At 45.8% G+C, this 12,160-nt stretch overlaps 1 protein-coding gene across 2 annotated transcripts in view; it reads left to right on the top strand.

Annotated features, from left to right (window-relative positions):
* The window catches only part of tiam2a (TIAM Rac1 associated GEF 2a), a 139,848-nt gene that overhangs the window by 112,321 nt on the left and 15,367 nt on the right, over positions 1–12,160 (top strand). For both annotated transcript variants that reach the window (XM_079528271.1, XM_079528270.1), the window contains exons 17-20: positions 3,181–3,426; positions 6,840–6,908; positions 8,552–8,677; positions 10,066–10,174. In XM_079528271.1, coding sequence (XP_079384397.1) covers positions 3,181–3,426; positions 6,840–6,908; positions 8,552–8,677; positions 10,066–10,174 — 550 coding nt within the window. The remainder of the gene's footprint in view (positions 1–3,180; positions 3,427–6,839; positions 6,909–8,551; positions 8,678–10,065; positions 10,175–12,160) is intronic.

Below are 12,160 nucleotides of genomic sequence, written 5' to 3'. Positions count from 1 at the left end.
TTTGGATCGTTTGCATGTTGTCTCTCCTATGGTACCACACCAATACAGCATGTTGTCTCTCCTATGGTACCACACCAATACAGCATGGAATTATGGACAAATATCCTATCCAGCGACGACAACATATTCTAGGTTTTCAGTCTGAGAGGCTAAATCTCGCTGAATGGTGATCCGTGGCTCACATGCCAAATAAATAATGGTCATTGATATGAAAAGGGTTTAATATACTGTATACTGTATATATCACTGATCAGTGTACGGCTTTGTGCATTCTAGTCCGCGCTGCTCCTCTTGTGTTGATGATGATTATGATGAAATAGTTATTGTGGGCCTGTCAGGTGAGATGATCATGATGGACTGGTGTTCATGGTCCGTGTTGGACTGATCTCTCCCTTAGCACACTGACCCACCATGCAGTAAATATCTTAGATTGGGTATTGACGAATACAGATGGAAGTCTCACAGTCTGATAATCCCCATAGAACCTGACCAGCCACTGGCGACAGACTTTGTCCTACGCCGGTGTCGTTCGCTGAAATTAGCCCACCTTCAAGCTCACAACGCGTCGCGGTGTGAGTTCGTAGATCGGGTATGAGCTCAATGCTGTACTTTCAAAACAGTCCATAGAACTGCAGGACAGGTCCTCGATTCAGCGATATAGAATTTATTTTTTTGTTCTGTTTTTTGCTCCAAATGACTCGACAGGTGATCGGCCCAAATGACCCCATCGCAAAATCCGATCGTTTATGGTTTCTTGTTTTAATGGAAAGAGGCTAGGGAAATTAAAAAATGTGTCACTTTTGCATGCGTTTGATGCACTGTATTGCGTGTCTGTCCAAAAGTTCAAATTCAAACTCAAAAGTAGCAGATCTACAAGCTCAAAGCACGCCGCCTCTCGGCGTGTTTCGAGCTTGTACATCTGCCACAGTTGATGCTTTTGTGTGATCAAGTAGGGCAGTAATTTTACGAAAAAAACAATTTAAAATATGGAGATAAGAGGTTTCTGCCTGGCAACGCAGCGGGGATAAAACATCAGATCCAACAACTCGTCGTAGTGTGATTCTTAACTAAATAAATTAAGCACAGAGCAGATCAGTCAAACTTGACATCATTACACAAGACTCCCCTGGCCGGGCAGCGCTGTATACCCCGCTGTGACACATTCACTGGAACGCATTTCCATCCACAAAGCTGCACTAGCGTCGGCCCATCGCGGCCCCATGCAAAACAAAAATACATGAATGAATGTGCCGTTAACCCATTTCGACCTGAGACCAGATTCTACAAAATGTCTTCTAAATCCTGACAGTTTTCTGAAAAACCTATGTTTCTATCGTTCTGTCGTTCTCAAACATTGTCATGTAAAGGACCTCAGAAACTATATGTAATTGGCCGCCGACCTCCATCTGAAAATATGTTTTTCCAGGGACCTCCCCACTGCCCCCAGAAGCAAAGATTTGAGTTAAAAAACGTTCGCTCTGAAAGAATATAATACATTCAAAGATTTGCGCCACATTTTCGCGATTTTTCAAAAATAGCAGACCTACAAGCTCGTAGCGCGGCACTCGGTGCCGCGCTATGAGCTTGTAGATCTGCTATTTTTCAATAGCACCAAAAGGGGTTCCCGCCCAAAATGGGTTAATTCTATCTGCTGGGATGTATGCGAGCTAATCTTTCACATGTACAATGAAACCTCTTTGATGTGAGGCCAATTAGCATACAGCAGCGCACGTGTAATTCTCCATAATGCTCGTTAAGCGTATGCCCAGGGGAGTGTGTGTGCGTGCGTTGTTCCCCCTATATGCACGTTAGCATTGTATACATGCGGTTCGCGGTGGTTTAATGCACACGCAGCTCCACCATCGCTCACTGGTTGCTAGTCAGTTATGGATTTGTTCGACTGAGGGAGGAAAAGCTTTCCACCTCCCTCCATTTCGCCTAGAAGCTAAGGACCTTATTTAATTAATGCTCGTGTGTGTGTGTGTGTGTGTGTGTGCGTGTGTGTGTGTGTGTGCGTGTGCGTGTGCGTGTGCGGTGCGTGTGCTGCACACGTGCGTGCGTATATTGCCACTATGGGGCAGAAACCTTGTATCGCCATAGTCTTTTTTTATGTTTTATGTTCAAATTAAAGCCCTATATACTTCATTTTATGACAGTGTTGAGGACAAGTAGCAACATTTTCTGATCTCCAAGAACACAACGCAGTGAAACAGTGTGAGCTTGTGGACTGGCTTTGTTTTATTTTATTTTGACTTTTTGCTCATAATGACATGTTCAAAATAGAGGCCAGGTTGAAAGTCTGTTGTATAAATATCGTCTCTGTCGGGGTGGAAACCTCATGTGTCCACAATTGCGTGCCGCTTTTTTTTATGCTTTTGCGTGACGCTGGCTGTGGTATGATGATCACGTAGGGCGTTGATTTACGAAGAAACGCAACAAGTTAAAATATGGACATAGGAGGATTCTGCCCGACTGCAACCAAATATTGAACTAATGAAAAAGTAGAGCTTGTGATTAAATACTAACACCTAATCGGAGCCGTTGGAACGTAGTTTTCTCTTTTCCTTTTCCTGGAACGTAAACGCAAGATGTCTGTGATGAGACGGTGCTGACTTGTCATTAAGTCCATTCTGGGCGGGAACCCCTTTTGGTGTTAGCATTATGTTATGCTTTAGCTATTGAAAAATAGCAGATCTACAAGCTCATAGCGCGCCACCGAGTGGCGCGCTACGAGCTTGTAGGTCTGCTATTTTTGAAAAAAATCGAAGAACGACTGACATAGAAACATAGCTTTTTCAGAAAACTGTCAGGATGTAGAAGACATTTTTAGAATCTGATCTCAGGTCAAAATGGGTTAAGTCCCCTCGCTATGAAAGGAGATTACATTTGAGAATACTAAATGTCATTATCTCTCTCTCTCTCTCTCTGAGCATGTCGCTCTGCTGTTTTGTGCTAAATCTTTCCCACCATACAGATGCTGGGGGTCTAAATGGTTAAGTCTCCTTGCTATAAAGGACATTACATTTGAGAATACTAAAGAGGACGTCGTTTTAATTATCTTTCTATTCTCTCTCTTCCTCTCTCTCTCTCTCTCTCTCTCTCTCTCTCTCTCTCTCTCTCTCTCTCTCTCTCTCTCTCTCTCTCTCTGTCCCTCTATATCTCTCTCCACCCCCTCCACAGAGTGTGGACACGGTGTGCACTCTGTACCAGTCCTTCCAGGATTCGACGTCGGGCTCCGGAGGTGTGATGGAGGGCGCCAAGGATTCGGCGGCGGGGGGCCAGCAGCAGCAGGGGGGCCAGAGGTCAGCCTCGGCAGGGGGGGACCCCTCGGCGCTCCTCAGACACTGTCCCAGGCACATGAGCGCTACCGAGAGGCTACGCAAGGTCATCCAAGAGCTGGTGGACACGGAAAAGTCCTACGTCAAGGTGAGTGTTCAGAGGTCCGGCTCTACATGCAAAGTTTGTCCGTTAAGTTGTTACGTTGTCACTTTAGTGTTTAACCACTTTAACCATTATTTTATACTTCAGCTACTGAAAAATAGCAGATACACAAGCTCGTAGCACGGCACCGAGTGCCAGGGTGTCTTTGGAACAACATATTTTGTACGTGTACCTGTGCTGGTACGTGGGACATGTCCCACTGGTACGTGAGAAGGGAATCCCAAGTTTTCCCGACCGTGAATCTATAACCGTGCGTCACCAGGATCAATATGGTCAATGACGATGATATAACATTATGTTGTGATATAATAATATAGCAGCAGGTAGGCTACATGAGGCCAGTCTTCTGTGTTTTGGTACGATGATGCGGGACCGCGACCTCACAACCGCTTCGAGCTTGTCAATCTGCTAATTTTGAATTTCATCCATCCATCCATCCATCTTCAACCGCTTATGCGTAGTCGGGTCGCGGGGGCAACAGCTCTACCAGAGAGCTCCAGACTTCTCCTCTCCAGAGCAACATTAGTAACTTCATTCTCTGGGATCCCGAGGCGTTCCCGGCAGATATTGGAGATATAAACCCTCCAACTCATCCTCGGTCTGCCCCGGGGTCTCCTTCCAGCGGGCGCGCGCATCGAGGACCTCCCCGAATTTGAATCGTGAAAAGTAACAGTTTTGGACATAGCGAGGATTCGACAAGAGACAATATGGAATACGTTCTCTTCACTTCTCTGCTGTCCTGATGTGCTGTCAAAAAGCTCTGCTATTGCACCATAGCAGTCCCTATAAATATGCTTTATTATTACATCACACACACAGAGAAGGAGTAGATTTAGGGGAATGCAAAAAAGTGTGAAGTGAGGGGCCGCTCTTATATCATCATACATCATCACATTCCGGCCAATCACAAATTGGCGTAGTTTTTTTACCTTTTATCCTCAATTCCATGGCTCAGCCAATCAAATCATCTCTATGGGGTACACACGCACACACACAGCTGGGCATAGGAGGGGCTGTGGCATTAGAGACGCTGCCCCCCTTCCACCCCCACCGCCTGTACGCTGGGTGCAGTTCATCTCCCTCCCAGCCGTAAGCGTTTAGTCAGCCCGTAGGTTCAGATCAGCCATGCAACCTCTCCTTCCCCCGCCGTGCTAAACGACTGCTCTTAACCGCCGCCCCCTCGTTCCTCTTAATGCCTGTCAGGGACGTCTGATTATCCTTCACACTGACTGCAGCACACGCACACGCACACCGCACGCACACCGCACACACATGCACACACACCACACACACACACACACACACCACACACACGCACACACACACCACACCGCACACACATGCACACACACACCACACACACACACACACACACACACACCGCACACACACACATTCACTGCACCACACAGAATCACTGCATCTCTCTGTCTGTCTGTCTGTCTCTCTCTCTCTTTCTGTCTCTCTGTCTCTCTGTCTCTCTCTCTCTCTCTCTCTCTCTCTGGTGTCTCTCTCTCTCTCTCTCTCTCTCTCTCTCTCTCTCTCTCTCTCTCTCTCTCTCTCTCTCTCTCTCTCTCTCTCTCTCTCTGGTGTGTCTCTCTGTCTACCTCTTCTTTGTCCCATGCCTGTTTCATTTGAACGCCCAGCGCTCCATCACTCTCCCTCCCTCTCCCTCCCTCTCTGTCAAGTCTTTTCTTCTGCGTATCTCCTCACCACCAGCAGTCTGTGTCACGTGCTGCTGCTGACGTGTATGGAGGAGGGTGAGAGTGTTGGCTGCCGTGTGCCAGTGACAGTAGCACAATGCTGTGTTCACACCAGCGGCGACAGAGACTACCAAATTATGACCAGCTACGTTGTTGCAGTCACATAATAATTCATAATTCAGTCCCCCCCCCACTCCTTTTGTTTTGCACACGGTACATTTGCGCGTGAAATTTACATGTGCAATATTAGCATTCGTTTTGCATTTAACCCATCCGAAAAAAGTTGAAGCCAGCTCACTGCTTTTTTTGAGTGGTGCCTGAACAACTGTGTGTGTCTGTCTGTCTGTCTGTCTGTCTGTCTGTCTGTCTGTCTGTCTGTCTGTCCATTTCACTATTGAAATACCACCACTGACCTAAGGTGTCACTGTTGAGCAGTCTAACACAGCGCCCACGCACGCACGCACGCACGCACAAACACGCACGCACGCACGCAAGCACACACACACACACACACACACACACACACACACACACACACACACACACACACACACACACACACATTGCATCACGTGTCGCAGTGATTAGTGTCACAGTGTCACGTTGTACCTGCATGCGGCTGGCTGCTGGCTGCTGGCTTCTATTGACAATGACTGGTTCAGCTGTTGCTGCTAGTGCAGTGGTTCTCAACCAGCGGTCCGGGGACCACCCGTGGTCCCAGAGGGGGTTCCAGGTGGTCCCCAGCTAAATGATGGGAGAGTTGCTACTGTAACAATATAGATCTTTAACTCTTGAGGGGGTAAGATTTGATCATCTTGATCATCTGAAACATGCATTACTCTTAATTTACAAGACGTTTACACAATTAGAGAATGTAGAAGAATTGTTGTTTTGATCAATGTTTGCCTCAATACAGCATGGAATTGTGACAAATAAGTTGAAATAACACAATCTTATCCAACAGCAACAAAAAGTATTTGGTCTGAGAGGCTAAAATATCATCAAATGATGGTCTGTGGCTCAAATGACGAATACAGTTGGAGGCCATCGATATTGTCCTTTTCTTTTTGCTGAGGTTTGCGTGATCTGCGCAAAAGGACAGTTAACCCATTTTGGGCGGGAACCCCTTTTGGTGTTTTAAACATTGTTATAATTTAGCTATTGAAAAATAGCAGATCTACAAGCTCATAGCGCGCCACCGAGTGGCGCGCTACGAGCTTGTAGGTCTGCTATTTTTGAAAAATCGTGAAAATATTTATTTCAGAAAACTGGAGGATTTAGAAGGATTTTTTTAAATGTTGAGGTCAGGCCTAAATGGGTCGAATGATAAGGGACAATATCGGTGGCACCCAACTGTACATATTGGGCCTTGATCTGAAAATGGTTGTGACTCATCATGCTTACAGGTTGTACTGAGTGAGACGTGAGCAATGATCACAGTGGATTTAAAGGACCAATAATGTTTTATTTCCCCATCACTGACCTTCTCGTGTGTGTGTGTGTGTGTGTGTGTGTGTGTGTGTGTGTGTGTGTGTGTGTGTGTGTGTGTGTGTGTGTGTGTGTGTGTGTGTGTGTGTGTGTGTGTGTGTGTGTGTGTGTGTGTGTGTGTGTGTGTGTGTGTGTGTGTGTGTGTGTGTGTGTGTGTGTGTGTGTGTGTGTGTGTGTGTGTGTGTGTGTGTGTGTGTGTGTGTGCAGGACCTGTCCTGCCTGTTTGAGATCTACCTGACGCCCCTGCAGAAGGAGACCTTCCTCACACAAGATGAGGTACGTGCGTGTTCCTATGTGTTATTAATTAATGTACCCTTGGGTGCCCATGAACTGTCTCTAACCCCCGTTAACGTTTGTTTCCCTGGAAATGAATATTCATGTGTGGATTTAATATGCGTGCGTGCTCGCAAACTCACCCTTTATGAACAGTATATGCGGGTCTGAGCAGAGGCAAGAACATGGAATTAATTGAGTGTTTATTGGCTAGAGGTGTGACTGGTGTCACAGGTGTCCCTCGTTAGCGGTGACACATTTGCATTCGACTTCCAGCGTCCTTGAAGGCCAGACCTCTCGGCTGCATGCCCTGAGGGAGACACCGGTAGAGTGTACCTTAACCTGCTTAACTTCCACTGCACCCTTCTCCATTAAAACTCTTCCCTTCCGAATGCTGCATGTTAGCATTGAGCGTTGCATTTATGCGCTAGCCTGGCTAATACGCCAGACCGAATCAGTCGTTGGCAAAAAAAAAATTGCCTGCCGGCGGATTACGGTCTGGAGAGGCTCAATTGTACGCCCATTTCCTACACCAGAGATGGTGTGGCCAATCGGGACACGGTATGCAATATGGGCGGGCTTTGTTAATGTTTAAACCTAAATACATTATGTAATGTTTAATGGAAGCTACAGTGACGTTCAATGCTTGAGACCTTTGACTGACAGTAGCTCTGACCAATTGCGTCAAAGAGAAAATGTTTGAACCCGCCCCCCGGGAAACAAGATCCATACACAGCATCTCCAGACTCAAATACCACACGACAGTGTGATTTGAGTCTGACTTATTAGCCAGGCTATTTATGCGCTACCTGCCTAGTGCTTATGAGCCTATAGTTCAGACCAAAGATTCACGACAAATCTTAAGCCCGGTTTATACTTACGTCGAGAGACGGAGCATTGTTTTTTTTAAAGGCGATTGAACATTGCAGAGAAAGAGATTGCGACCCTTTTTCCCATCTGCAGAATGCTAACGCCCCTTAGCGTGGCCGCGGTTTCCCCCGCTCTATCTGCGCCGCTCCGTGGCCGAGCGTGACCTCGAAGATGAGACGGCACATCTCTCTCCCAAGATTGCAGCAGCCAGCGGACCGCTGGGGGGCAAATTAAAAGGCCATTAAGGGACCATAGGACGTGTTCGCTCTGAACAAATTAATGGAATCTTGTGTGTGTGTGTGTGCGCGTGTGTGCGCCGTGTGTGTGTGCGCGCGTGCGTGCGTGTTAGCAGCAGAGCAGCTAGCTTGTCCCTAAGTGCCTTCATCAGACATTAACCACCGTAGGGACGGTGTAATGGTCTGACACTTAACAAATGTCTGCTGGCTTGACCTTCCTCCACCTCGTCTTCGTCCCCCTCTTCCTCTTACTCATCACTTCTCCTCCTTTTGCACTTTGTCTTATCTTTCCTCTCCTCTCCTCTCCTCTCCTCTCCTCTCCTCTCCTCTCCTCTCCTCTCCTCTCCTCTCCTCTCCTCTCCCCTCCTCTCCTCTCCTCTCCTCTCCTCTCCTCTCCTCTCCTCTCCTCTCCCCCTTCTCCTCTCCTCTCCTCTCCTCTCCTCTCCTCTCCTCTCCTCTCCTCTCCTCTCCTCTCCTCTCCTCTCCTCTCCTCTCCTCTCCTCTCCTCTCCTCTCCTCTCCTCTCCTCTCCTCTCCTCAGATGGAGAGCCTGTTTGGCAGCCTGCCAGAGATGCTAGAGTTCCAGAAGGTGTTCCTCCAGACCCTGGAGGAGAGAATCGCCTCCTCGCCCAACTTCAGCACCCTGGAGACCCCTGGGCAGTTCAAGGTGAGAAACGCACACACACACACACACGCAAGCAACGCACGCACACACGCACGCACGCACGACATGCATCTGTTCAAATAAACACTTGTAATCTGTCTGTCTGAAATCACAGATCAACAGGTGCATGCTCACTTACAACGAGCCGCCCACCCAGTCATGGTGGTAGATCATAAAATATACTTACATGAATTTACATTTCTTTATATGATGATTTCCTGTTTTTCATGATGAATTGAAAATTGTGGACCCTGTTGTAAACAAGTCTTAGTGCTTTATCATGGTTTCGTCCTCAAAGTAGCAGTCTTTTGTATTGACTTGTGCTTTCGTTTTTCAAACGTACATATTCTACAAACTGTGAAATAAAATGTTAAATCAATCAATCAATCAAAGCCAGTGACCTGAAGTAGTACAGCAGCAGCAGCATCGGTCAATGTTTCCGTTTTAACCCATTTTGGGCGGGAACCCCTTTTGGTGTTAGCATTATGTTATGCTTTAGCTATTTTTGAAAAATCAAAGAACCACTGACATAGAAACATAGCTTTTTCAGAAAACTGTCAGGATGTAGAAGACATTTATAGAATCTGATCTCAGGTCAAAATGGGTTAAAGCAATGCTTCTGGGTTATTAATGGCTGAAGTGTGATTCATAAAGCAGACATGACAAGGTGTGTGTGGCTGCTATTGATCCATACAACCCAGTGGTTGACCGCTTGAACTGGACCAGAGAGAGAGAGAGAGAGAGAGAGAGACAGACAATTTTGAGGTGTTTGCACTTTACTGGAGTATTTCAGTCTCCAATTTCAAATACTTTTACTTCTATTCCACTACATCTCAGAAGCAAATATTATACTTTTACTTCTATTCCACTACATCTCAGAAGCAAATATTATACTTTTACTCCGCTACATTTATTTTGAAAACTTTTTGATTTTGATTATTATTACAAATCATACATTAACAACAGCCCTATATACATTTCAGCCATTTGAAAATAGCAGATCTATCGCGACGCATTGGGAGCTTTTACAGATCTTTTATATTTTCTAAAGTTTTAATAAATTTGAAAACTTGAAGGAGGACATTTCTGCACAGAGTACTTTTACTTTTGGTACTTTAAGTACATTTTGATGCCGACACTTTTGTACTTTTACGCGAGTATTTCTGCATTGCAGTATTGATGCTTTTACTTAAGTACAACATTTGAGTACTTTTTTCCACCACTGTCTGAATAGCTTCCCCAGAGAGGGAGGTGTTGGGGTCGATCACACACACACACACACACACACACACACACACACACACACACACACACACACACACACACACACACACACACACACACACACACACACACACTCATCCTGGCTTCTCGTCTCCTCTCTTTAACAGAAGCTGTTGTTCTCTCTGGGGGGCTCCTTCCTCTACTACGCCGACCACTTCAAGCTCTACAGCGGCTTCTGTGCCAATCACATCAAAGTGCAGAAAGTGCTGGAGAGAGGTATTGTGAAACGCACACACACACACACACACACACACGTGCACGCACGCACACACACACAGATGTATACCGCCCACGGTGAGCTACAGACTATGTATCGTTGCTGCCGGGCAGAAACCTCTACATCTCCATGTTTTCACTTTTTGTCATTTCTTTTCTCGTACATTAATTGACGCCCTTCTTATTGTTTGTTGTTGTTTATTTGGATATCCATTAGCTGCCACCTTAGCAGCAGCTACTCTTCCTGGGGAGGGTCCACACATGGAGTACATTAAACAATATGATTTTTGAGTGGTGCAACCACTCCAAGGAACAGCAATGTCCGTGTTAACCTATGTTTGTGTGTGACACCTATGTTTGTGTGTGACTCATGTGTGACTCATGAGTACCAGTAGGGGCGCTGTCGTGCCAGAAACAGAGAGAGAGAGATAGTGCTGCACTGTTGCCTGCTAATGAGAGAGAGAGAGAGAGGGGGGGGGGGGGGGGAGTTGCACCACTCAGTTCACACGGGTGTGATTTTTTTTTACCGTATAATAAAACCCAATGTAAAACAATTGATTATATGGTGTATTCATGCCACGGCGTAGCAGATCTACAAGCTCCAAGCGCGGCGCGAAGCGACGCGCTTGGAGCTTGTAGATCTGCTACAATTGCTATTTTTGAATTTGAATCAGTTTTTACAGTTTTGGAAAGCGACGAAATGCAATAACTACACAATACTACATGTCACACAGTGCAGTACAAATGCAATAACCTATGAGAAAAACAATGCATACAAAATATGAACAACTGTACCTCCGCAGACCTTAAAACCAGTGCGACTACTCCAGAGCCTCCGTGTTTATTGTGTCTGACCTCAGAGGAGAGCCCGTCCGTCACTTTAATTGACGGCCGTATCGATCACGATGGATGCAGCCGTGATGCAGCCATCATGGTTGCATCTCCGTTACATCATCTTGTCGCTGTCGCTTCCAGCTTCTACAGCAGTGCTGCTCAACCCGCGGCCCGTGGGCCGCATGCGGCCCCTGCTTAGTGTACCTGCGGCCCGTCATCGTCATACCAATAAAAATATTATTAGTTATTTTCATTGTAGTTGTTGTTGTTGATTGTAGGTATTGTGTGTTCCAAGAGAAAGTGATATGGCCTGATGTCAGCTGAGAATTAACCACTTAAAGGGGAAAACCACCCATTTTCAACATTTGACTGTCATTAATATACCTTAGATAATAATAAAAAATTCCCCCCATTCTGTGTTTCCTAGAACTGTAATTATGAAACAAATCATTAACATGGTGAAACACATCTTGATGACATCATCAAGATTTTTTTATTATTTCCACACAACAGCTCTAAGGTATATTAATGACATAGTCAAATGTTGAAAATGAGTGGAATGCCCCTTTAACTTATTTATACACCTGTGATTATCTGTTAGTTACTGTATATGTTCTCTTCACATTTTGTGAATGAAGCCTCATTTTGTAACTCTCATTAATCACAATGTTTTTGTTCATTGAGGTTAGATGGAAATGTGGCTTTTTACTGTGCGTTTCCATTTTTAGACTAGTCATGTAGTCTCTGTTACAAAATACATTTGAATCGTTTCAAAAATAATGCTGACATTTTTAGCTTGTGGCCCTTGGAACTTTTGGAATTTTGCTGAATAGCGCTGTTCTACTTTATGACGACTTACCTCAGGACTTTGTGCTCATTTAGGCTGTTTTCATTGTGGATTAACGTTGTTCGTTAAGCAATTATATCTGGTAAATTACATTCAAAAAAGCGGATTCTGTCACTTCTACATGAGTTCAGGGCTGCCTGATCCCCACCAAGAGCGCGGCCGGGGACCTGCGACAGGAGCGCTAATAATTCCTCGCGTCTCCTTCGGCGCGCGCGCGCGTGTGACAGAGTATAAACATTTACGTTGATTTATGCCGCCGCTAAGACGCCTCGCCTCGCGAGCGCCGTTATGGGAAGCTGCCCAAA

The sequence above is a fragment of the Electrona antarctica genome (genome assembly GCF_951216825.1).
Source record: "Electrona antarctica genome assembly, chromosome: 18".
NCBI lineage: Eukaryota > Metazoa > Chordata > Actinopteri > Myctophiformes > Myctophidae > Electrona > Electrona antarctica.
This window is presented reverse-complemented; position numbering and strand designations above follow the sequence as displayed.